At 48.2% G+C, this 27,733-nt stretch overlaps 1 protein-coding gene across 1 annotated transcript in view; it reads left to right on the forward strand.

The window, feature by feature from the left end:
- Positions 1-27,733, forward strand: part of DIABLO (diablo IAP-binding mitochondrial protein) — a 54,425-nt gene that overhangs the window by 14,283 nt on the left and 12,409 nt on the right. The window contains exons 5-6 of the mRNA XM_063964465.1: positions 14,768-14,878; positions 22,104-22,200. Coding sequence (XP_063820535.1) covers positions 14,768-14,878; positions 22,104-22,200 — 208 coding nt within the window. The remainder of the gene's footprint in view (positions 1-14,767; positions 14,879-22,103; positions 22,201-27,733) is intronic.

Consider the following 27,733-nt stretch of genomic DNA (forward strand, 5'->3'; position numbering starts at 1 on the left):
AGGATCCTCTTCCACAAAGCCCTCCGCAAGACGGTTGGCCCCAGCAGCAAGGCGACTGTCAGGTAGGTGCTCGCCTTCAACACTTCGCCCATATATGGGCAGAGTCCTGCCGGGGTCCTTGGGTGAGGGACTTCATAACCCAAGGATACCGTCTGGAATTCCAGGGAATCCATTCTCTCTGATTCTTCAGGTCAGGCTTACCAGCTTCACAGGAAGCCAGGGTTTCCCTGCAGCAGGCAGTGCAAAAGTTGCTTTCTACAGGAATTACTGTTCCTGTGCCTTTTCGGCTGCACACAAAGGGGTTTCACTCGAGTGTCTTTGTGGTTGCGAAGCCGGACGGCTCGGTAAGACCGTTCTTGAATCTCAAATCCCTGAACTCGTATCTTCGGGTTTTCAGATTTAAGATGGAATCTCTAAGAGCACTGATAGTGAATCTGGAGGGGGGGGCGGAGTTTCTGGTGTCCCTGGATATCAAGGACGCATACCTGCATATCCCAATTTGGCACCCCTCATCAAGCATTCCTCAAGTTCGAGATTCTAGACCAGCATTACCAGTTTCAGGCCTTACCCTTCGGTCTCTCCACAGCCCCAAAGGTATTCACAAAGGTTATGCAGAAATTATGCTACAACTGCGCATGAGGGGTGTCCAAATAATTCCGTAACTGGACGATCTCCTGATACAGGCGGTGTCCAGGGAACAGCTTTTGCACAGTATCGACTTAACTACTCGTTTGCTTACGGAGCACAGATGGATACTCAATTTCCAGAAATCTCACTTGGAACCGTCTCAGAGAATTCGGTTCCTGGGGATGATCCTGTATACAGTGTCTCAGAAGGTTTACCTTCCCAGGGACAAGGCCTTGACTATTCAATCTATGGTCCGCATGGTGCCGAAACCTCGTGTGGTCTCGATTCACCTTTGTATCCGCTTTCTGGGCAAGATGGTGGCCTCCTACGAGGCGATACAGTACAACAGGTTCCATGCGCGATCGTTTCAACTGGATTTGTTGGACAAATGGTCGGGATTTCACCTGCACATGCATCAGCATATAACCCTGTCTCCAAAAGCACGGATTTCTCCTGCAGGGCCCACAGGGTATCCACAGGATACATTGGGATATGGTTGAACGACAGCGGATCTTGCAACAATCGGTCAAAGCTTTCTGGCCTCCCAGCATGCAGCGGTTCCGTCTATATATCCCCGCCTCCTGGCTCATGCAAATCAGTTTATTGTTTGGTGCGCCTGGAGCCGAACCATGGTCTAAGGCAGGCCTGGCCAACCTGTGCTCTCCAGCTGTTGTAAAACTACGCATCCCAGCATGCCCTGCCACAGTTTTGCTATTAGGGAATGCAAAAGCTGCAGCAGGGCATGCTGGGATGTGTAGTTTTACAGCAGCTGGAGAGCCACAGGTTGGCCAGGCCTGGTCTAAGGGCTGCTGGTTTTAGCAGCCATAAGCTTTTTTTATTTTATTTTTATAATCTTACTTTCTCTAACGTCCTAGAGGATGCTGGGGACTCCGTAAGGACCATGGGGATAGACGGGCTCCGCAGGAGACATGGGCACTTTAAGAAAGACTTTGGCTCTGAGTGTGCACTGGTTCCTCCCTCTATGCCCCTCCTCCAGACCTTAGTTTGATACTGTGCCCAGTGGAGACTGGGTGCATTTCAGGAGCTCTCCTGAGTTTCCTGTAAAGAAAGCATTTTAGTTAGGGTTTTTTATGTTCAGGGATCCTGCTGGCAACAGACTCCCTGCATCGAGGGACTGAGGAGAGAGAAACAGACCCACTTCTCTGAGTTTCAGGGCTCTGTTTCTTAGGCTACTGGACACCATTAGCTCCAGAGGGATCGGTACGCAGGTCTCACCCTAGCCGTCCGTCCCAGAGCCGCGCCGCCGTCCTCCTCGCAGAGCCGGAAGATTGAAGCCGGGTGAGTATTGAGGAAAAGAACTTCAGAGGCGGCAGAAGACACCTTGATCTTCATAGAGGTAACGCACAGCACTGCAGCTGTGCGCCATTGCTCCAATTCACCTCACACACCTCGGTCACTGTAAGGGTGCAGGGCGCGGGGGGGGAGCACCCTGGGCAGCAATATAAACCTCTCCTGTGGCATATATAGATATATACATGTACAGCTGGGCACTGTACATGTATATAAAGAGCCCCAGCCATGTTATTGAGAAATTTGAGCGGGACAGAAGCCCACCGCCGAGGGGGCGGGGCTTCTCCCTCAGCACTCACCAGCGCCATTTCTCTGACGTCCTAAGTGGATGCTGGGGACTCCGTCAGGACCATGGGGATTAGCGGCTCCGCAGGAGACAGGGCACAAAAGTAAAAGCTTTAGGATCAGGTGGTGTGCACTGGCTCCTCCCCCCATGACCCTCCTCCAAGCCTCAGTTAGATTTTTGTGCCCGGCCGAGAAGGGTGCAATCTAGGTGGCTCTCCTAAAGAGCTGCTTAGAGTAAAAGTTTGTTAGGTTTTTTATTTTCAGTGAGTCCTGCTGGCAACAGGCTCACTGCTACGAGGGACTTAGGGGAGAGAAGTGAACTCACCTGCGTGCAGGATGGATTGGCTTCTTAGGCTACTGGACACCATTAGCTCCAGAGGGAGTCGGAACACAGGTCTCACCCTGGGGTTCGTCCCGGAGCCGCGCCGCCGACCCCCCTTGCAGATGCCGAAAAGTGAAGGTCCAGAAACGGCGGCAGAAGACTCTTCAGTCTTCATAAGGTAGCGCACAGCACTGCAGCTGTGCGCCATTGTTGTCAGCACACTTCATAGCAGCGGTCACTGAGGGTGCAGGGCGCTGGGGGGGGGGGGCGCCCTGGGCAGCAATGATAGTACCTTATTCTAGCTAAAAATACATCACATATAGCCCCTGGGGGCTATATGGATGTATTTAACCCCTGCCAGGTCTCAGAAAAACGGGAGAAGAAGCCCGCCGAAAAGGGTGCGGGGCCTATTCTCCTCAGCACACAGCGCCATTTTCCCTCACAGAAATGCTGGTGGGAAGGCTCCCAGGCTCTCCCCTGCACTGCACTACAGAAACAGGGTTAAAACAGAGAGGGGGGGCACTTATTTGGCGATATGTATATATATATTAAAATGCTATAAGGGAAAAACACTTATATAAAGGTTGTCCCTGTATAATTATAGCGTTTTTGGTGTGTGCTGGCAAACTCTCCCTCTGTCTCCCCAAAGGGCTAGTGGGGTCCTGTCCTCTATCAGAGCATTCCCTGTGTGTGTGCTGTGTGTCGGTACGTGTGTGTCGACATGTATGAGGACGATGTTGGTGAGGAGGCGGAGCAATTGCCTGAAATGGTGATGTCACTCTCTAGGGAGTCGACACCGGAATGGATGGCTTATTTAAGGAATTACGTGATAATGTCAACACGCTGCAAGGTCGGTTGACGACATGAGACGGCCGGCAAACAAATTAGTACCTGTCCAGGCGTCTCAAACACCGTCAGGGGCTGTAAAACGCTCATTTACCTCAGTCGGTCGACACAGACACTGACACTGACTCCAGTGTCGACGGTGAAGAAACAAACGTATTTTCCTTTAGGGCCACACGTTACATGTTAAGGGCAATGAAGGAGGTGTTACATTTCTGATACTACAAGTACCACAAGAAGGGTATTATGTGGGGTGTGAAAAAACTACCTGTAGTTTTTCCTGAATCAGATAAATTAAATGAAGTGTGTGATGATGCGTGGGTTTCCCCCGATAGAAAATTATTGGCGGTATACCCTTTCCCGACAGAAGTTAGGGCGCGTTGGGAAACACCCTTTAGGGTGGATAAGGCGCTCACACGCTTATCAAAACAAGTGGCGGTACCGTCTCCAGATAGGGCCGCCCTCAAGGAGCCAGCTGAGAGGCTGGAAAATATCCTAAAAAGGTATATACACACATACTGGTGTTATACTGCGACCAGCGATCGCCTCAGCCTGGATGTGCAGCGCTGGGGTGGCTTGGTCGGATTCCCTGACTGAAAATATTGATACCCTTGACAGGGACAGTATTTTATTGACTATAGAGCATTTAAAGGATGCATTTCTATATATGCGAGATGCACAGAGGGATATTTGCACTCTGGCATCAAGAGTAAGTGCGATGTCCATATCTGCCAGAAGATGTTTATGGACACGACAGTGGTCAGGTGATGCAGATTCCAAACGGCACATGGAAGTATTGCCGTATAAAGGGGAGGAGTTATTTGGGGTCGGTCCATCGGACCTGGTGGCCTCGGCAACAGCTGGAAAATTCACCTTTTTTACCCCAAATCACATCTCAGCAGAAAAAGACACCGTCTTTTCAGCCTCAGTCCTTTCGTCCCCATAAGGGCAAGCGGGCAAAAGGCCAGTCATATCTGCCCAGGGATAGAGGAAAGGGAAGAAGACTGCAGCAGGCAGCCCATTCCCAGGAACAGAAGCCCTCCACAGCTTCTGCCAAGTCCTCAGCATGACGCTGGGGCCGTACAAGCGGACTCAAGTGCGGTGGGGGGTCATCTCAAGAGTTTCAGCGCGTAGTAGGCTCACTCGCAAGTGGACCCCTGGATCCTACAAGTAATATCCCAGGGGTACAGACTGGAGATTCGAGACGTCTCCCCCTCGCAGGCTCCTGATGTCTGCTTTACCAACGTCTTCCTCCGACAGGGAGGCAGTATTGGAAACAATTCACAAGCTGTATTCCCAGCAGGTGATAATCAAAGTACCCCTCCTACAACAAGGAAAGGGGTATTATTCCACACTATATTGTGGTACTGAAGCCAGATGGCTCGGTGAGACCTATTCTAAATGGGAAATCTTTGAACACTTACATACAAAGGTTCAAATCAAGATGGAGTCACTCAGAGCAGTGATAGCGAACCAGGAAGAAGGGGACTATATGGTGTCCCTGGACATCAAGGATGCTTACCTCCATGTCCCAAATTTCCCTTCTCACCAAGGGTACCTCAGGTTCGTGGTACGGAACTGTCACTATCAGTTTCAGACGCTGCCGTTTGGATTGTCCACGGCACCCCGGGTCTTTACCAAAGTAATGGCCGAAATGATGATTCTTCTTCAAAGAAAAGGCGTCTTAATTATCCCTTACTTGGACGATCTCCTGATAAGGGCAAGGTCCAGAGAACAGTTGGAAGTCGGAGTAGCACTATCTCAAGTAGTTCTACGACAGCACGGGTGGATTCTAAATATCCAAAATCGCAGCCGTTTCCGACGACACGTCTGTTGTTCCTAGGGATGGTTCTGGACACAGTCCAGAAAAAGGTGCTTCTCCCGGAGGAGAAAGCCAGGGAGTTATCCGAGCTAGTCAGGAACCTCCTAAAACCAGGAAAAGTGTCAGTGCATCATTGCACAAGAGTCCTGGGAAAAATGGTGGCTTATTACGAAGCGATTCCATTCGGCAGATTCCACGCAAGAACTTTTCAGTGGGATCTGCTGGACAAATGGTCCGGATCGCATTTTCAGATGCATCAGCGGATAACCCTATCTCCAAGGACAAGGGTGTCTCTCCTGTGGTGGTTACAGAGTGCTCATCTTCTAGAGGGCCGCAGATTCGGCATTCAGGATTGGATGCTGGTGACCACGAAGGCCAGCCTGAGAGGCTGGGGAGCAGTCACACAGGGAAAAAATTTCCAGGGAGTGTGATCAAGTCTGGAGATTTTTCTCCACATAAATATACTGGAGCTAAGGGCAATTTACAATGCTCTAAGCTTAGCAAGACCTCTGCTTCAAGGTCAGCCGGTATTGATCCAGTGGGACAACATCACGGCAGTCGCCCACGTAAACAGACAGGGCGGCACAAGAAGCAGGAGGGCAATGGCAGAAACTGCAAGGATTTTTCGCTGGGCGGAAAATCATGTGATAGCACTGTCAGCAGTGTTCATTCCGGGAGTGGACAACTGGGAAGCAGACTTCCTCAGCAGGCACAACCTCCACCCGGGAGAGTGGGGACTTCATCGGGAAGTCTTCCACATGATTGTGAACCGTTGGAAACCAAAGGTGGACATGATGGCGTCCCGCCTGAACAAAAAACTGGACAAGTATTGCGCCAGGTCAAAAGACCCTCAGGCAATAGCTGTGGTCGTTCTGGTAACACCGTGGGTGTACCAGTCGGTGTATGTCTTCCCTCCTCTGCTTCTCATACCCAAGGTATTGAGAATTATAAGACGTAGAGGAGTAAGAACTATACTCGTGGCTCCGGATTGGCCAAGAAGGACTTGGTACCCGGAACTTCAAGAGATGCTCACAGAGGACTCATGGCCTCTGCCGCTAAGAAGGGACTTGTTTCAGCAAGTACCATGTCTGTTCCAAGACTTACCGCGGCTGCGTTTGACGGCATGGCGGTTGAACGCCGGATCCTAAGGGAAAAAGGCATTCCGGAAGAGGTCATTCCTACCCTGGTCAAAGCCAGGAAGGAGGTGACCGCACAACATTATCACCACATGTGGCGAAAATATGTTGCGTGGTGTGAGGCCAGGAAGGCCCCATGAAGAAATTTCAACTCGGTCGTTTCCTGCATTTCCTGCAAACAGGAGTGTCTATGGGCCTCAAATTGGGGTCCATTAAGGTTCAAATTTCGGCCCTGTCGATTTTCTTCCAGAAAGAAGTGGCTTCAGTTCCTGAAGTCCAGAAGTTTGTCAAGGGAGTACTGCATATACAACCCCCTTTTGTGCCTCCAGTGGCACTGTGGGATCTCAACGTAGTTCTGGGATTCCTAAAATCACATTGGTTTAAACCGCTCAAATCTGTGGATTTGAAATATCTCACAGGGAAAGTGACCATGCTGTTGGCCCTGGCCTCGGCCAGGCGAGTGTCAGAATTGGCGGCGTTTGTCTCAAAAAAGCCCATATCTGATTGTCCATTCGGACAGGGCAGAGCTGCGGACTCATCCCCAGTTTCTCCCTAAGGTGGTGTCAGTGTTTCACCCGAACCAGCTTATTGTGGTACCTGCGGCTACTAGGGACTTGGAGGACTCCAAGTTGCTAGATGTTGTCAGGGCCCTGAAAATATAGTTTCCAGGACGGCTTGAGTCAGGAAAACTGACTTGCTGTTATCCTGTATGCACCCAACAAACTGGGTGCTCTTGCTTCTAAGCAGACGAATGCTAGTTGGATGTGTAGTACAATTCAGCTTGCACATTCTGTGGCAGGCCTGCCACAGCCAAAATATGTAAATGCCCATTCCACAAGGAAGGTGGGCTCATCTTGGGCGGCTGCCCGAGGGGTCTCGGCTTTACAACTTTGCCGAGCTGATACTTGGTCAGGGGCACACCCTGACTGAGGAGGACCTGGAGTTCTCTCATTCGGTGCTGCAGAGTCATCCGCACTCTCCCGCCCGTTTGGGAGCTTTGGTATAATCCCCATGGTCCTGACGGAGTCCCCAGCATCCACTTAGGACGTCAGAGAAAATAAGAATTTACTTACCGATAATTCTATTTCTCGTAGTCCGTAGTGGATGCTGGGCGCCCATCCCAAATGCGGATTGTCTGCAATACTTGTACATAGTTATTGTTACAAAAATCGGGTTATTATTGTTGTGAGCCATCTTTTCAGATGCTCCGCTGTTATCATGCTGTTAACTGGGTTCAGATCACAGGTTGTACAGTGTGATTGGTGTGGCTGGTATGAGTCTTACCCGGGATTCAAAATCCTTCCTTATTGTGTACGCTCGTCCGGGCACAGTATCCTAACTGAGGCTTGGAGGAGGGTCATGGGGGGAGGAGCCAGTGCACACCACCTGATCCTAAAGCTTTTACTTTTGTGCCCTGTCTCCTGCGGAGCCGCTAATCCCCATGGTCCTGACGGAGTCCCCAGCATCCACTACGGACTACGAGAAATAGAATTATCGGTAAGTAAATTCTTATTTTTTCTCCACAGCACCGCTGAGAGGAAGCTCCCCGGACTCTCCCCTGCTTAACACACGGTGAAAGAAGGGTTTTTAAAGTAGAGGGGGGGCACATAATTGGCGCAGATACATAACAAAAGCGCTACTGGGTAAACATACTGGTTTTTTTCCTGGGTCATATAGCGCTGGGGTGTGTGCTGGCATACTCTCTCTCTGTCTCTCCAAAGGGCCTGGTGGGGAACCTGTCTTCAGAAAAGAGCTTCCCTGTGTGTGGGTGTACGCGTGTCGACATGTCTGAGATTGAAGGCTCACCTAAGGAGGAGGGGGAGTGTATGAATGTTAGGTCTCCGTCGGCAGTGCCGACACCTGACTGGATGGATATGTGGAATGTTTTAAGTGCTAATGTTAATTTATTGCACAAAAGATTAGACAAAGCTGAAGCTGGGATACAGTCAGGGAGTCAACCCATGCCTGTCCCAATGTCGCCTGGACCCTCGGGGTCTCAGAAGCGCCCACTATCTCAAATAGTTGACACAGATACCGACACGGATTCAGACTCCAGTGTCGACTACGATGATGCAAAATTACAGCCAAAGGTGGCTAAATGTATTCGATATATGATTATCGCAATAAAAGATGTTTTGCATATCACTGAGGAACCCCCTGTCCCTGACACGAGTGTACACATGTATAAGGGAAAGAAACCTGAGGTCACCTTTCCATCCTCACATGAGCTGAATGAATTATGCGAAAAAGCGTGGGAAACTCCAGACAAAAAACTGCAGATTCCCAAAAGGATTCTAATAGCGTATCCTTTCCCGTCGTAGGACAGAATCCGGTGGGAATCCTCCCCTTGGGTAGACAAAGCTTTGACGCGCTTATCAAAAAAGATAGTGCTTCCATCCCAAGATACGGCTACCCTCAAGGATCCTGCTGACCGCAAGCAGGAGGTTACCTTGAAGTCCATTTACACACATTCTGGTACGTTGCTCAGACCGGCTATTGCGTCGGCCTGGGTTTGTAGTGCTGTAGCAGCATGGACAGATTCCTTATCAGCGGATATTGAGACCCTTGATAAGGATACCATTTTAATGACCCTAGAGCATATAAAAGATGCTGTCTTATATATGAGGGATGCTCAAAGAGACATTAGTTTACTGGGTTCCAGGATAAGCGCTATGTCTATTTCTGCTAGGCGTGTCTTATGGACCCGACAGTGGTCAGGTGATGCCGACTCCAAGAGACATATGGAGTTGTTGCCTTACAAGGGTGAGGAATTGTTTGGAGAGGGCCTCTCGGACCTCGTCTCCACGGCTACGGCAGGTAAATCGAATTTTTTGCCATATATTCCCTCACAATCTAAGAAAGCGCCTCATTATCAAATGCAGTCCTTTCGTTCCAATAAAAGCAAGAGAGTACGTGGATCGTCCTTTCTTGCCAGAGGTAAGGGCAGAGGGAAAAAGCTGCACAACACAGCTAGTTCCCAGGAACAGAAGTCCTCCCCGGCCTCTGCATAATCCACCGCATGACGCTGGGGCTCCCCTGAGGGAGTCCACCCCAGTGGGGGCACGTCTTCGACTGTTCAGCCACATCTGGGTTCACTCACAGGTGGATCCCTGGGCAATAGAAATTGTTTCCCAGGGTTACAAGCTGGAATTCGAAGAGGTGCCTCCTCGCCGGTTTTTCAAATCGGCCCTACCGACTTCCCCCCTGGAAAGGGAGATAGTGTTACATGCGATTCGCAAATTGTGTCTTCAACAAGTGGTGGTAGAGGTTCCCCTGCTTCAAAGAGGGAAGGGGTACTACTCAACTCTGTTTGTGGTCCCGAAACCGGACGGTTCGGTCAGACCCATTTTGACTTTAAAATCCCTGAACCTTTACTTAAAACGGTTCAAGTTCAAGATGGAATCGCTCAGAGCGGTCATCGCCAGCCTGGAAGGGGGAGATTTTATGGTATCTCTGGACATAAAGGATCCCGTACTTGGACGATCTCCTCATAAAAGCGAAATCACGGGAGAAGTTGCTGAACAGCGTATCACTTTCACTGACTGTGTTACAGCGACACGGCTGGATTATCAATATTCCAAAGTCGCAGCTGAATCCTACAACTCGTCTGCCCTTCTTGGGCATGATTCTGGACATAGACCAGAAAAGGATTTTTCTTCCAACAGAAAAAGCGCAGGAACTCATGACTTTAGTCATGAACCTGTTGAAGCCAAAACAAGTGTCAATACGTCATTGCACTCAAATCCTGGGAAAAATGGTGGCGACATACGAAGCCATTCCCTATGGCAGATTCCATGCAAGGACATTCCAATGGGACCTATTGGACAAATGGTCCGGGTCACATCTGCAAATGCATCAGCGGATCACCCTGTCCCCCAGGGCCAGAGTATTTCTCCTGTGGTGGCTGAAAAGTGCTCACCTTCTAGAGGGCCGCAGGTTCGGCATTCAGGACTGGATCCTGGTGACCACGGTCGCGAGCCTCCGAGGTTGGGGTGCAGTCACACAGGGAAGAAATTTCCAAGGCCTTTGGTCAAGTCAAGAGACTTGTCTTCACATCAACATCCTGGAACTAAGGGCCATATACAACGCTTTACGTCAAGCGGAGATCTTACTTCGCGATCGACCAGTTCTGATCCAGTCAGACAACGTCACCGCAGTAGCTCATGTAAACCGCCAAGGCGGCACAAGGAGCAGGGTGGCAATGGCGGAAGCCACCAGAATTCTTCGCTGGGCGGAGAATCATGTAAGCGCTCTGTCAGCAGTGTTCATTCCGGGAGTGGACAACTGGGAAGCAGACTTCCTCAGCAGGCACGACCTGCATCTGGGAGAGTGGGGACTTCATCAAGAAGTCTTCGCGCAGATTGCAAGTCGGTGGGGACTGCCCCAAATAGACATGATGGCGTCCCGTCTCAACAAAAAGCTACAAAGGTATTGCGCCAGGTCAAGAGACCCTCAGGCGGTGGCTGTGGACGCCCTAGTGACACCGTGGGTGTTCCAGTCGATCTATGTGTTTCCTCCTCTTCCTCTCATACCCAAGGTGTTGAGGATAATAAGAAAAAGAGGAGTGAGAACAATACTCATTGTTCCGGATTGGCCACGAAGGACCTGGTATCCGGATCTGCAGGAAATGCTCACAGAAGATCCGTGGCCTCTTCCTCTAAGGCAGGACCTGTTACAACAAGGTCCCTGTCTGTTCCAAGACTTACCGCGGCTGCGTTTGACGGCATGGCGGTTGAACGGCGGATCCTAGCGGAAAAAGGTATTCCGGTTGAGGTCATTCCTACCCTGATTAAGGCTAGGAAGGACGTGACATCTAAACATTATCACCGAATATGGCGTAAATATGTTTCTTGGTGTGAGGCCAGGAATGCTCCTACGGAAGAATTCCATCTATGCCGTTTTCTTCACTTCCTACAAACTGGAGTGAATTTGGGCCTAAAATTAGGCTCCATTAAAGTTCAGATTTCGGCCTTATCCATTTTCTTTCAAAAGGAATTGGCCTCTTTACCTGAAGTACAGACTTTTGTGAAGGGAGTACTGCATATTCAGCCTCCTTTTGTACCTCCGGTGGCGCCTTGGGACCTTAACGTGGTGTTAAGTTTCCTTAAGTCACATTGGTTTGAACCACTTAAAACAGTGGAGTTGAAATATCTCACTTGGAAGGTGGTCATGTTGTTAGCCTTGGTTTCGGCTAGGCGAGTTTCGAAATTGGCGGCTTTATCACATAAAAGCCCCTATCTGGTTTTCCATATGGATAGAGCGGAATTGCGGACCCGTCCTCAATTCCTACCTAAGGTGGTCTCATCCTTTCATATAAACCAACCTATTGTCGTGCCTGTGGCTACACGTGACTTGGAGGATTCAGAGTCCCTGGATGTGGTCAGGGCTTTGAAAATTTACGTGGCCAGAACGGCTAGGATCAGAAAAACAGAAGCACTGTTTGTCCTGTATGCAGCCAACAAGGTTGGCGGCCCTGCTTCAAAGCAGACTATTGCTCGCTGGATCTGTAACACGATTCAGCAGGCGCATTCTACGGCAGGATTGCCGTTGCCGAAATCGGTTAAAGCCCATTCCACTAGGAAGGTGGGCTCGTCTTGGGCGGCTGCCCGAGGGGTCTCGGCACTACAGCTGTGCCGAGCTGCTACTTGGTCGGGGTCAAACACCTTTGCAAAGTTTTATAAGTTTGATACCCTGGCTGAGGAGGACCTCCTGTTTGCTCAATCGGTGCTGCAGAGTCATCCGCACTCTCCCGCCCGTTTGGGAGCTTTGGTATAATCCCCATGGTCCTTACGGAGTCCCCAGCATCCTCTAGGACGTTGGAGAAAATAAGATTTTAAACCTACCGGTAAATCTTTTTCTCGTAGTCCGTAGAGGATGCTGGGCGCCCATCCCAAGTGCGGACTACTTCTGCAAGACTTGTATATAGTTATTGCTTACATAAGGGTTATGTTATAGTTTCATCGGTTTTGGACCGATGATATGTTGTTTTTTCATACTGTTAACTAGATAGTATATCACAAGTTATACGGTGTGATTGGTGTGGCTGGTATGAATCTTGTCCTTCGATTAACTAAAATCCTTTCCTCGTACTGTCCGTCTCCTCTGGGCACAGTTTCTCTAACTGAGGTCTGGAGGAGGGGCATAGAGAGAGGAGCCAGTGCACACCCAGAGTCAAAGTCTTTCTTAAAGTGCCCATGTCTCCTGCGGTGCCCGTCTATCCCCATAGTCCTTACGGAGTCCCCAGCATCCTCTACGGACTACGAGAAAAAGATTTACCGGTAGGTTTAAAATCTTATTATTATTTTTTTAATGAGTGATCTTTCTAAACAGCATCTTATACGTACCTTAGAAAGAGTCACTACCCGTGAGGCGTCTTGGCATTACAGTTGTGCCGTGCAGCAACTTGGTCCGGTGTGAACACCTTTGTTAAATTCTACAGGTTTGACACCTTGGCCAAAGATGACCTTCAGTTTGGTCAGGCGGTTTTGTAGGGGTCTCCGCACTCTCCCACCCGTTCTGGGAGCTTTGGGGCGTGTTCATGGTAATCTAGCATCCCCAGTATCCACTAGGACGTAAGAGAAAATAGGAATTTAATACCTACCGGTAATTCCATTTCTCGTAGTCCGTAGTGGATACTGGGCGCCCGCCCGGTGCTTCGTTTCTGCTTACCTGGTTGTAAGTGTTATGGTTGAGTTTGCTATTGTTTTCCCTGTTCCTTGTTTGATTAGCATTGCTATCCGTCTATAGTTGGCGTTGCTTTCCTCTGTTCTGGTTAGCTCTGCTATCTTATTGTTTGTATGTTGGTTTGTTACCTCACCGCTTTTGTGTTATATCCTTCTCTCAAAGTATGTCCGTCTACTCGAGCACAGTTTCCTGGACTAGGTCTGCTAGGAGGGGCATAGAGGGGAGGAGCCAGCACACACTATTAGTTTCTTAAAGTGCCAGGCTCCAGTGGACCCGATCTATACCCCATGGTAATCTAGTATTCCCCAGTTTTTACTACGGACTACGAGAAAAGGAGTTACCAGTAGGTATTAAATTCCTATTTTCATAAAAGCAAGCCCACCTATGAACATGTCTTGCCTATGCTACCCCCTCCACATATCCTGCTGAGAATGTCCAATTGTAGGGAGAGGGATCCTGTTCATGCCTCTGTTGAGCCCTATGAGAGTGCCCCTCTCTGTCGGCATTGGCAGCTCATAGCTGAATCACTTTGTGGCTGCACCAGTATCTAGGTAAGGGGGACTTTTCTCTCAATTTTAATTGTTAAAAATATAATGTGTAAGTAAGAGACAGGAGAGGCTATATTTACAGAGCGACAGCCACTGCTTCTCAGTGGGTTGGAGCTGAAAATGTAAAGTGGCACTCGCATTCAGTGTAAAGCCCGGTGTGCTGTACACTGGCAGTGCCGCCTTATATGTTGTATTTGTGTTCTTTGTGCTGTGCTCTCTGCACTGCTCCATTCCCCCCCATTGGCAGGAGATGGGGGATATGAAGCATTGGTGCAGAAAGGCTCCTCCACTTTCCTCAAGGAAATGTTACATCAGAAGTATATCCTATCCCTAAGTACATGTTTTTACCCTAACATTTTTGTAATGTTATTTTTATTTGAATACAATTTATTGGCTGTATATGTATGTACGTATGTATGTATATGTGTATGTATATATGTGTGTGTGTGTGTGTGTGTGTGTGTGTGTGTGTATATATATATATATATATATATATATATATATATATAGCTGCTTGTCCATAAAAGCTTTTGTCAATCATTTTTAACTTTGGCCTCCTATATGTAAATGTATATGTTGAATATACCCATGTCCATTATACGTTGCATGTTACAGGAGTGAGATATGGTAAACACCTTGAATAATGTTTGGGATTTTAGTAGCTTAATGTCTGCAAACTCTCTTATATCCTTCAGTTAAATTGGCTGAGTGTCTTTATCTGGCGTTGGAGACTGTATAAAACCTTAAGCAGTGTTGCCTTGAAAATAAATAACCCATTATCTGTATATAAACATTGTGAATATTTCCTTAGTTACCTTTGGCAAATGTTGCATAGTGCTACAGTGAAATATTCCTTTTTTACGAGCAACATGTTCAGTAAGTATGTTAGTTATATTCGGCCAGGGGTTTTCATCTCCAATCCTTAAATATACACAAGTCATGTTTTCAGGATTTACCCACAGAAACGTGATCATTACTAACCCAGCAAATAGATGATCCTATGCCATGATAGGAAAAATCCAGAAGCATGACCTGTTGGGGATAGTGGAGGATTGAAGTTGGAAAATTATGCATTAGACAATGTACATTGTTTACATTTCTAATGAAATATGTGTATTACTTTTTGTAGTAACATACATGCCATTTACTGCACATTATCTGACCTTTAACACCTTCCTCTTCTATGCAGGCTATACATATGCTTATCTCACTTCAGCAGAAATACACATCCCTTCTGGATCAAATGAACTCAAGTGAGGAGAGCGCCATCTGGCAGGTGATAATTGGGGCACGTGTGCAGGTAATTTTGTCATTCCCGGAGGTTGCCAGGTTGTGGTTGAGATATAAGGGGATATATAAAAGGTGTATATCTCATCAGGCATTGCCAGGGGTAGTTGGATCAAACAGAAGCTGTTGTGTAGGAGAGAATCAGCCTCCAAAGAACATATAGAAAAATACAATATAAGAGAACAGTGCTCAAATGAGCTTCATAGGCTAATAGGCAGTTATAAACACACGTGTAAGATGATCTGTTGTTACTCCCAAAAGGAAAAATATAGAGCTAACTGAAATGACCATATATGGAGATCAGTTGGGGGCTTCTTCATCTGATGTAGGCCTGATGGAACTGCCTAGTATTATTTATGTAATGGGCCCATTCATTATTAACACAGACACAGAAACGCAGGTTTGACCAATGCCATCTTCAGATGACTTTGATTCCAGGAAGGATGCCCGGGAAGTATCTAGGTGGATCCCTCCACTGCTTCCGCACTGAAAGCCTTAGGGTCACGTATGTGCAGAAGGCTTGCATGCACTGGGAATTAACACTGCTACTTCACTACTTTTGCTATGGATTGCAGGAACAGGGGCTTTCTCTTACATCCTAGAGGATACTGGCAATCCATTTAGTACCATGGGGTATAGACGGGTCCACTAGGAGCCATGGGCACTTTAAGAGTTTGATAGTGTGCGCTGGCTCCTCCCTTTATGCCCCTCCTACCAGACTCGGTTTAAAAAATGTGCCCGGAGGAGCTGGTCATGCTTATGGAAGCTCCTGAAGAGTTTTCTGCATTTATGTTATCTGTTATTTTCAGGCAGGACTAGTTGGCACCAGCCTGCCTGCTTCGTGAGACTTAGGGTGGTGGAACATCCCAACCTCTTGAAAAGTTAATGGTCCCGTTCCCCTCTGACAGGACACTAGCCCCTTGAGGGAACTATACACAAGCCCCGCCACGACGAGCGTACATTCCTGCAGCACGCTGCCACCCCCCCTAACAGAGCCAGAAGAGTGGTAAGTACTAAGTCGGCGTCCCGGTTAGCGGGTCACCGGTCATTATGGCGGCATGAGGGTACGGAGACGCACTGCTTCCAACTGGGGAGGACTGCGTCTCCAGACTCGGTATACAGTGCAGACGCACAGCTTCTGAGGCGGCGAACTGAGTCTCAGTACACTGTGCACAGTACCCACACTGGCAAACACAGACTTAAAACGGATCTGACTCCATTTTAAGCACAAAGTGACCTCAGCCAGTATAAAAAAAGCGGGAAGACCGCACGCCATAGAGGGGACGGGGCTTCACTATGATCGGATCCAGCAGTTCACCAGCGCCATTTTCCCTCTGCAGTGGACACAGACACTGACTGACAAGGACGCGCAGCTCCTCCGGAGTAACTCCAGATTACCTCGGAGGTACCAGGGGGTAATAGCAGGGTGGGAGCGATTATTAGTCTACTAAGTCCCCAATCTGGGTACTTAGTCTGCGACCCGGCTAAGCTTGGCATTAGCGATAAGGACACCGTGTGCTGGCTCCAAATATCTGTGTCTCCCTGGAAGGCTCTTTGTGGGTTAATTGTGCTTTTAACCTTTTCCTGTGTGTGTGCGCTGTCATATTTACAATATGTCAGGCAAAGAGTGTGTTTCATGTACGGCAGAGTGTTCTTCTTCCCCAGGGGGTTCACTATTGTGTACTCAGTGTAGTACACCTTCCCAGGCTAGCGGGGCTGAACCAGCATGGCTGGATTCCATTAAAGGAATGATTTCCAATATTTCTACTAAATTGTCCTGCAATGAGAAAGAGATGCAGTACTTAAGACAGTCTGTGGATGAGTTTATGACTCAGTCCCCAAACCAGCCTCTCAAACCCCTACTATTTGTCCACAAAAATGTACTCTGGCCCATACCCTGCAGTCTGACTCGGATGATGAAGGGTCAGACATGGAGGAGGGTGTGGTGGACTCAGAGGGGATAAATGCTGCTCTGTCACAGGGAATAGAGGCTCTTATAGAATCTATCAGAGACGTTCTGCAAATTTCTGATAAGGTGACAGAGGAGTATTAGGAATCTTATTTTAATGTAAAAAAGAAATCCTCAGTCACTTTTCCTGTGTCAGAGGAGCTGAATACCCTGTTTGAAGAACCGTGGGTTAATCCTGATAGAAAATTTCAAATCCCTAAGTGGTTACTCTCATCCTTTCCTTTTCCTACTGAGGATAGGAAAAAATGGGAAAATCCACCGATAGTGGATGCATCAGTATCCAGGCTGTCACGGAAAATAGTATTTGCTGTCCCTGGTGCAGCCTTCCTGAAAGACACGGCTGATCGTAGAATTGAGACGACACTCAAATCCTTGTACACAGCTGCTGTGGTGGCCCAGAGACCCGCTATAGCATGTGCGTGGATCACTAAAGCCATTGCTAAATGGACAGGTAACCTAATTGAGGGGTTAGATTTACCTAGGGGGGATTTGCAAACTTTATGTTGGGGCTTATGGCTACGCCAGTGGACTGCTGATGCGGACTCCGGGAAAGGCGTAGAAGGCCTACAATTTACAGGAGAGGCCTTATTTGGAGATGCACTGGATAAATGGATCTCCAAAGCTACTATGGATAAGTCCACATATCTTCCTTCCGCAGCTCTCCCAGCCAGGAAGGCCTACTCAGCTTCCAATTTGCAGTCCTTTTGGACAGCCAAGTTTAAGGGCAAAACCAGAGGTTCTTCTACAGCCACCAGAGGCACTAAAGGTAAACCATGCAATCCAGCAACTACCGGTTCTCAGGAACAGAGTTCAAGCTCTGCTTCCTCAAAGCCTTCAGCATGATGGTGGACTGCAATGCCTGGAAGACTGGCAGGTGGGAGCCCGGCTAAAATTCTTCAGTCGTATCTGGACAAGTTCGTGCCAGGATCCCTGGTTCATAAATCTTTTTCCCCAGGGCTGCAGACTGGAGTTCCAGGAGCTCACACCTCACAGATTCTTCAAATCAGACTTACCAGTTTCACAGGAGGCAAGTATAACTTTACAGGACGCCATTCAGAAACTGGTGCAGACTCAGGTCATTGTTCCAGTTCTATCTCATCTGCAGAACAAGGGGTATTATTCCAACTTGTTTGTAGTACCAAAACCGGACGGTTCGGTAAGACCGATTTTGATCCTCAAGTCATTGAACCCGAACTTACGAGTGTTCAAATTCAAGATGAAGTCTCTGAGAGCGGTGATCTCAGGTCTCGAGGAAGGGGAATTCCTAGTGTCTCTGGATATCAGGGATGCGTACCTTCACATTCCGATCTGGCCGCCTCATCAGGCTTATCTACGGTTTGCACTGCAGGACTGTCACTACCAGTTCCAGGCCCTGCCATTTGGTCTCTCCACGGCACCGAGGGTGTTCACCAAGGTGATGGCAGAGATGATGTTTCTTCTCTGCAAGCAGGGAGTAAACATAATTCCGTACCCGGACGATCTTCGGATAAAGGCGCCGTCCATGGAGAGGTTGTTGGACAGCATTGCCCTCTCAACCCGACTACTCCGGGATCACAGGTGGATTCTGAACCTTCCAAAATCTCACCTAGAGCCAACACGGAGGCTTCCATTCCTGGGGATGATACTGGACAGAGTCACAGAAGGTGTTCCTTCCATTGGAAAAGGCATTGGTAATCCAGTTGATGGTTCTGGATGTCCTGAAGCCAACCCGGATATCTGTGCATCTATGCATTCACCTTCTGGGGAAAATGGTAGCCTCTTATGAGGTGCTTCAGTACGGAAGGTTCCATGCAAGACCTTTCCAGATCGATCTGTTGGACAAATGGTCCGGATTGCATCTTCACATGCACCAGAGGATCCGTCTGTCGCCAAGAGCCAGGATTTCTCTTCTATGGTGGCTTCACGCTTCTCACCTAATTGAGGGTCGATGGTTCGGGATTCAGAATTGGATTCTACTAACTACAGACGAAAGCTTCAGAGGTTGAGGAGCAGTCACCCAGGGGGTGCAGTTTCAGGGAAGATGGTCAAGTCAGGAAGTCATCCTTCCAATCAGCAATCTGAAATTCGCCCTTCTGCAGGCCTCATATTTTCTTCGAGATCAGGCCATTCAGGTCCAGTCGGACATTGTGACGGTGGTAACGTACATAAACCGACAGGGTGGAACGAAAAGCAGAGCAGCATTGTCAGAGGTGACCATAATTCTCCTCTGGGTAGAAAAACACGCTGTGGTGTTGTCAGCGGTCTTCATTCCGGGAGTAGTCAACTGGGAAGCAGGCTTCCTCAGCAGACACGACTTGCAACCGGGGGAGTGGGGACTTTACCCAGAAGTGTTCAGGTGCTTGACACTTCGGTGGGGATATCCACAAATCGACATGATGGCCTCTCGTCTCAACAAGAAGCTCAAGCTGTATTGTTCCAGGTCAAGAGACCCACAGGCAGTGGCGGTAGATGCTCTGACAACTCCATGGGTCTATCAGATGGTGTACGTGTTTCCTCCACTTTCTCTGATCCCAAGAATTCTCAAAAGAATAAAAAGGGAAAAGGTTCAAGCAATACTCATTGCTCCGGACTGGCCAAGAAGGGCCTGGTACGCGGACCTTTTAGAGATGTTACTCGAAGATCCGTGGTCTCTACCTCTTCGTGAGGATCTTCTGCAACAGGGCCCGTTCGTCTATCAAGACTTACCGCAGCTACGTTTAACGGCATGGAAGTTGAACGGGTGATTCTAGTCCAGAGAGGTATCCCTGACAAGGTCATCCCGACTATAATCCAAGCCAGAAAGGGGGTAACCTCTAAACATTACCACCGTATTTGAAAGAAATACATCTCTTGGTGTGAGAGCAGAAAATATTCTGCGGTGGAATTTCATCTGGGACGTTTACTGCTTTTTCTGCAGTCAGGTGTGGATTTGGGCCTATGTCTGGGCTCCATTAAAGTCCAGATTTCAGCCTTGTCCATTTTCTTTCAGAAACAATTGGCTTCTCTCCCTGAGGTCCAGATGTTCTTGAAAGGTGTTCTGCACATCCAACCTCCCTTTGTGCCTCCCACAGCGCTTTGGGATCTCAATTTGGTGCTGCAGTTCCTCCAATCGGCCTGGTTTGAACCGTTACAGGAGGTAGACGTAAAATATCTTACGTGGAAGACTGTTACATTGTTGGCCTTGGCTTCAGCATGAGGTGTGTCGGAGCTGGGGGGCGTTGTCTCACAAGAGCCCCTATTTAATTTTCCATGAAGACAGAGCTGAACTCGGAACTTGTAAGCAATTTCTTCCTAAAGGGGTGTCTGCATTTCACATCAACCAACCTATTCTGGTTCCTGTTGTTACCGACACTTCTGCTACTTCAAAGTCTTTGAATGTTGCAAGGGCTTTGAAGGTCTATGTAAAGCGAACAGCTCGTCACAGAAAATCGAACTCGCTGTTTGTTCTTTATGATCCCAATAAGATTGGGTGTCCTGCTTCAAAGCAGTTAATTGCGCGCTGGATCAGGCTTACTATCCAGCATGCTTATTCCACGTCAGGATTGCCGATTCCTTAATCTGTACAGGACCACTCGACTAGGTCGGTGGGTTTTTCTTGGGCGGCTGCCCACGGTGTCTCGGCCTTACAGCTCTGCCAAGCAGCTACTTGGTCAGATTCGAACACGTTTGCAAAGTTCTACAAGTTCGATACTTTGGCCTCTGAGGACCTTCAGTTTGGTCAATCTGTTCTGCAGGAACCTCAGCACTCGCCCACCCGGTTTGGGAGCTTTAGTACTTCCCCATGGTACTAAATGGATCCCCAGTATCCTCTAGGATGTATGAGAAAATAGGATTTTATTTACCTACCAGTAAATCCTTTTCTCTTAGTCCGTAGAGGATACTGGGCGCCCGCCCAGTGCTTTGTACTTCCTGCGCTGTTACTAGGTTAAGTATTGTTGTTGGGTTCAGCTGTTGCTGTTTTCAAGCTTGGTTAGCATGGCTTTCCTCTTGTTTGTGTGTGCTGGTTCAGAATCTCACCACTATCCTTTTATGTCCTTCTCTCAAAGTATGTCCATCTCCTCGGGCATAGTTTCCTAGACTGAGTCTGGTAGGAGGGGCATAGAGGGAGGAGCCAGTGCACACTATCAAATTCTTAAAGTGCCCATGGTTCCTAGTGGACCTGTCTATACCCCATGGTACTAAATAGATTCCCAGTATCCTCTACAGACTACGAGAAAAGGATTTACCGGTAGGTAATTAAAATCCTATTTTTCTGAGCATCTCTACATAGCTTAGCACATGGTATATGATTAATTATCCCTATAGTGTTAATCTCAAAGCTACAAAATTGTATTTTGTGTTAGTGTATTAATTTACTGAATAAGACACCTGCTTAAAATGAATAACTACTAACTTGCTTTGTTTTCTTTTCTTTCTTTTTTTTGCGGGCAGAAGACACAAATACAATGCTAGTGTATGCCAGTCCTCACATTCCGGTGGCTTACAGTAACCGGGTTATTGAATTATACAAATTACTTTGACTGGGGTATCCGGTTGATAGACAGTGTTTAGTTAGACAGTCAATAGATAGACACCATATGTTAGACAGACATTAGGTCGACGGGGTCAAAAGGTCGACATGAAAAAAGGTAAACAGACAAAAGATTGACATGAAAATGGTCGACATTATAAAAAAGATACACGTGTTTTTTTTAACATTTTATTATACATGTTTTGGACCATTTCATACCTTTGCTATCCATGTCAGCATAGAGTTTGTTATAAACCTTGTGGCGAGCCACCGAGCTCGAAGAGTGGCGAGTGTATACTTTTCTACAATTGGGGGTCCCAGGTGACAAAACTATCCAGACAAACCACAAAAATGTAAAAAACATGGGGGTAAATTTACTAAGATGGGAGTTCTATTTAATATGGGATGCTGCCCATAGCAACCAATCAGATTCCAGGTATTATCTTCTAGAAGGTGCTAGATAAATGAGAAGTAGAATCTGATTAGTTGCTATGGGCAACATCCCATCTTAAATAGAACTCTCATCTTAGTAAATTTACCCCATGGTGTCTACCTTTTTTTGTGTTGACCATTTTCATGTCGACCTTTTTACCCTGCCAACCTTTTGTACGGTCTACCTTTTTCATGTCGACCTAATGTCTGTCTAACATAGTGTTTAGCTATTGACTGTCTAACTAGACACTGTCTGTCTATCAACCCCCACCCTTGACTGGAGTGGTGACATTACCAAGCTCTTGAAATTTTTCACTGCCAACAGATTATACTTTACATTGGTTCTAGATGAAGATTCTGCAGGAACAGTATCTGAAGTATGAGGCTTGCTGGATGCGTGCTGTGAGTCTTTCAGAGATGGCGGCCGAAGCAGCTTACCAGGCTGGTAAGTACACACTACAGAATTACCTTACACTGCTAATTTATTAAGCGACACAAAAATCTGCAGCACCGCAAGGTCAGAGTAACAATATTACATAATAACTAAACAAAGACATATGAGGTTGAGGTTGATGGAGAAGATGCAAGACATATGAGGTTGAGGTTGATGGAGAAGATGCAGACATGATACCGAAGTAAGTGAGGAAATAAATCTATTTACAAGTATTTAGTTTAGAAATCTAAAAACTTGGGTATAGTTCATACTTAGAGAATTGGTACCAAACTGTTTTCCTACTTCCAGAATTGGTTACACAGGGTACCTCTGCTGTCCATTATGATTTATGCTCAATCAGTCCACATCTTAACCTTAGCACTCCCTGCTTCCTCCAAAAAAATGCTCTTACCCCACTAAGTGACATTGAAGGAAGTCACGCTTTCAAGTTGAATTACTCATATCAGATTCATGCTATCCTCCTACAACTGTGCCATATATCTCTCCAAACAATATTATTTCAAGTTTCTCATCTCCTCCTAGTCCTCTAATCCTTGCCACCTTCAGCACACTTCTTTGTCCCTCATCCCTTCCTTAACTTCCTCCCTTAGTGACCTTTGACTCTGTCACCTATATCACATCCAAATTGATGCTATTCACCAGAACATCTACAAATCAGTCCACTCTTGTCCTATCTTCTGTTAACTCCAGCTGCCTGTACCCAATGTCCTCCTTCTCCGTAGCCAATGGCAATGAAGTCTTTGCCTACTCTCCTCCCTTCTGAGAGATTTGTCTGTAGCTGCCCCACCACTTTCCTTTCCCTCCATTCACTCCCTGACCCACTCCAGTCTGGTTTCAACCTCCTCCACTCCACAGAAATGCCCCTCACTAAGGTCACTAACATTTTTCTTATTGGTAAATCCAAGGGTCAGTTCTCTGTTCATCCTTCTGGTCCTATCTGCAGCCTTTGATACTATGGACCATTCTTTCCTCCTTAATACACTCCTCCTTTGGGCTCCGCAACTCTGTCCTCTCCTGTTGTCATCCTACCTAACTGCTCCTACTTAGTCTCCTCCTCTGACCTCTTCTCACTTTCCCCCCACCTGTTAGTGTTCCCCAAAATCTGTTCTTGACCCCCTTCTCTTATCTTGTTTACATCTCCTCCCTCATCAACTCCTTTGGTCTCCAGTAACAATTCTTTTCCACAGTCTTCTAGTTGATCCTGGGAAAGCAGTGGCCTTAAGTGAGTCCATTCAGTCTCTTCTGGCCTCCCATGTTATTATTCCAGTTCCCCTTCTCAGAAAGGAACTTTCTCTGACGTCCTAGTGGATGCTGGGACTCCGTCAGGACCATGGGGAATAGCGGCTCCGCAGGAGACAGGGCACAAAATTTAAAAGTTTGACCACTAGGTGGTGTGTACTGGCTCCTCCCCCTATGACCCTCCTCCAAGCCTCAGTTAGGTTTTTGTGCCCGTCCGAGCAGGGTGCAATCTAGGTGGCTCTCCTAAAGAGCTGCTTAGAAAAAGTTTGTTAGGTTTTTTATTTTCAGTGAGTCCTGCTGGCAACAGGCTCACTGCAACGAGGGACTTAGGGGAGAAGAAGTGAACTCACCTGCGTGCAGGATGGATTTGCTTCTTAGGCTACTGGACACTAGCTCCAGAGGGACGATCACAGGTACAGCCTGGATGGGTCACCGGAGCCGCGCCGCCGACCCCCTTGCAGATGCCGAATAGAGAAGAGGTCCAGAAACCGGCGGCAGAAGACGTCTCAGTCTTCATGAGGTAGCGCACAGCACTGCAGCTGTGCGCCATTGCTCTCCGCACACTTCACACCAGCGGTCACCGAGGGTGCAGGGCGCTGGGGGGGGCGCCCTGGGCAGCAATGTAATATACCTATTCTGGCTAAAATATATCACATATAGCCCCTGGGGCTATATGGATGTATTTAACCCCTGCCAGGTTCCAAAAAAACCGGGAGAAGAAGCCCGCCGAAAAGGGGGCGGGGCCTATTCTCCTCAGCACACAGCGCCATTTTCCTGCCCAGCTCCGCTGCGAGGAAGGCTCCCAGGACTCTCCCCTGCACTGCACTACAGAAACAGGGTAAAAACAGAGAGGGGGGGCACTTATTGGCGATATTTATAATATTTGAGCTGCTATAAAGGGAACACACTTATTAAGGTTGTCCTTATATATATTTATAGCGCTTGGGTGTGTGCTGGCAAACTCTCCCTCTGTCTCCCCAAAGGGCTAGTGGGGTCCTGTCTTCTATCAGAGCATTCCCTGTGTGTCTGCTGTGTGTCGGTACGTGTGTGTCGACATGTATGAGGACGATGTTGGCGTGGAGGCGGAGCAATTGCCTGTAATGGTGATGTCACCCCCTAGGGAGTCGACACCAGAATGGATGGCTTTGTTTATGGAATTACGGGATAGTGTCAGCACGCTACAAAAGTCGGTTGACGACATGAGACAGCCGGCAAACCAGTTAGTACCTGTCCAGGCGTCTCAGACACCGTCAGGGGCTGTAAAACGCCCTTTACCTCAATCGGTCGACACAGACCCAGACACTGACACTGAATCCAGTGTCGACGGTGAAGAAACAAACGTATTTTCCAGTAGGGCCACACGTTATATGATCACGGCAATGAAGGAGGCTTTGCATATCTCTGATACTGCAAGTACCACAAAAAAGGGTATTATGTGGGGTGTGAAAAAACTACCGATAGTTTTTCCTGAATCAGAGGAACTGAATGAAGTGTGTGATGAAGCGTGGGTTACCCCAGATAGAAAACTGCTAATTTCAAAGAAGTTATTGGCATTATACCCTTTCCCGCCAGAGGTTAGGGCGCGCTGGGAAACACCTCCTAGGGTGGATAAGGCGCTCACACGCTTATCAAAGCAAGTGGCGTTACCGTCTCCTGATACGGCCGCCCTCAAGGATCCAGCTGATAGGAGGCTGGAGAATACATTAAAAAGTATATACACACATACGGGTGTTATACTGAGACCAGCAATCGCCTCAGCCTGGATGTGCAGTGCTGGCGTGGCTTGGTCGGAGTCACTGTCTGAAAATATTGATACCCTGGATAGGGACAGTATTTTACTGACTATAGAGCAGTTAAAGGATGCATTTCTTTATATGCGAGATGCACAGAGAGATATTTGCACTCTGGCATCAAGAGTAAGTGCGATGTCCATATCTGCCAGAAGAAGTTTATGGACGCGCCAGTGGTCAGGTGATGCGGATTCCAAACGACATATGGAAGTATTGCCGTATAAGGGGGAGGAATTATTTGGGGTCGGTCTATCGGATCTGGTGGCCACGGCAACGGCCGGAAAATCCACCTTTTTACCCCAGGTCACCTCCCAGCAGAAAAAGCCGCAGGCTTTTCAGCCGCAGTCCTTTCGTTCCTATAAGAACAAACGAGCAAAAGGACATTCCTATTTGCCCCGAGGCAAAGGAAAGGGTAAGAGACTGCAACAAGCAGCTCCTTCCCAGGAGCAGAAGCCCTCCCCGGCTTCTACAAAGGCGTCAGCATGACGCTGGGACCTTACAAGCAGACTCAGGGGCGGTGGGGGGTCGCCTCAAACATTTCAGCGCACAGTGGGCTCACTCGCAGGTGGACCCCTGGATCCTGCAGGTAGTATCTCAGGGTTACAGGTTGGAATTCGAGAAGTCCCCTCCTCGCCGTTTCCTAAAGTCTGCTTTGCCAACGTCTCCCTCCGACAGGGCGACGGTATTGGAGGCCATTCACAAGCTGTATTCTCAGCAGGTGATAGTCAAGGTACCCCTCCTACAACAGGGACAGGGGTATTACTCCACGCTATTTGTGGTACCGAAGCCGGACGGCTCGGTAAGACCGATTCTAAATCTAAAATCTCTGAACCTGTACATACAAAAATTCAAGTTCAAGATGGAGTCACTCAGAGCAGTGATAGCGAATCTGGAAGAAGGGGATTTTATGGTGTCCTTGGACATCAAGGATGCTTACCTTCATGTTCCAATTTGTCCTTCACACCAAGGGTACCTCAGGTTCGTGGTCCAAAACTGTCATCATCAGTTTCAGACGCTGCCGTTTGGATTGTCCACGGCACCCCGGGTCTTTACCAAGGTAATGGCCGAAATGATGATCCTTCTTCAAAGAGAAGGCGTCTTAATTATCCCTTACTTGGACGATCTCCTGATAAGGGCAAGATCCAGAGAACAGCTGGAGGTCGGAGTAGCACTAACCCAAGTAGTGCTCCAACAACACGGGTGGATTCTGAATTTTCCAAAATCCCAACTGATCCCGACGACACGTCTGTTGTTCCTAGGGATGATTCTGGACACTGTTCAGAAAAAGGTATTTCTTCCGGAGGAGAAAGCCAGGGAGTTATCCGATCTAGTCAGGAACCTCCTAAAACCAGGAAAAGTATCTGTGCATCAATGCACAAGAGTCCTGGGAAAAATGGTAGCTTCTTACGAAGCGATTCCATTCGGCAGATTCCATGCACGAACTTTTCAGTGGGATCTGCTGGACAAATGGTCCGGATCGCATCTGCAGATGCATCAGCGGATAAAATTGTCCACAAGGACAAGAGTGTCTCTGCTATGGTGGTTGCAGAGTGCTCATCTGTTAGAGGGCCGCAGATTCGGCATACAGGACTGGGTCCTAGTGACCACGGATGCCAGCCTGAGAGGCTGGGGAGCAGTCACACAGGGAAGAAACTTCCAGGGCGTGTGGTCAAGCCTGGAGACGTCTCTTCACATAAATATACTGGAGCTAAGAGCAATCTACAATGCTCTAAGCCTGGCAAAACCTCTGCTTCAGGGTCAGCCGGTGTTGATTCAGTCGGACAACATCACGGCAGTCGCCCACGTAAACAGACAGGGCGGCACAAGAAGCAGGAGGGCAATGGCAGAAGCTGCAAGGATTCTCCGCTGGGCAGAAAATCATGTGTTAGCACTGTCGGCTGTGTTCATCCCGGGAGTGGACAACTGGGAAGCAGACTTCCTCAGCAGACACGATCTGCACCCGGGAGAGTGGGGACTTCATCCAGAAGTCTTCCACATGATTGTGGTCCATTGGGAAAGACCAATGGTGGACATGATGGCGTCCCGCCTCAACAAAAAACTGGACAGGTATTGCGCCAGGTCAAGAGACCCTCAGGCAATAGCTGTAGACGCTCTGGTAACACCATGGGTGTACCAGTCAGTGTATGTGTTTCCTCCTCTGCCTCTCATACCAAAAGTACTGAGAATTATACGGCAAAGGGGAGTAAGAACGATACTCGTGGCTCCGGATTGGCCAAGAAGAACTTGGTACCCGGAACTTCAGGAGATGCTCACGGAAGATCCGTGGCCTCTACCTCTAAGAAGGGACCTGCTTCAGCAGGGACCGTGTCTATTCCAAGACTTACCGCGGCTGCGTTTGACGGCATGGCGGTTGAACGCCGAATCCTAAGGGAAAAAGGCATTCCGGAAGAGGTCATCCCTACCCTGGTAAAAGCCAGGAAGGAGGTGACTGCACAACATTATCACCGCATTTGGAGAAAATATGTTGCGTGGTG

The sequence above is a fragment of the Pseudophryne corroboree genome, chromosome 1 (assembly GCF_028390025.1).
Source record: "Pseudophryne corroboree isolate aPseCor3 chromosome 1, aPseCor3.hap2, whole genome shotgun sequence".
In the NCBI taxonomy this organism is placed as follows: domain Eukaryota; kingdom Metazoa; phylum Chordata; class Amphibia; order Anura; family Myobatrachidae; genus Pseudophryne; species Pseudophryne corroboree.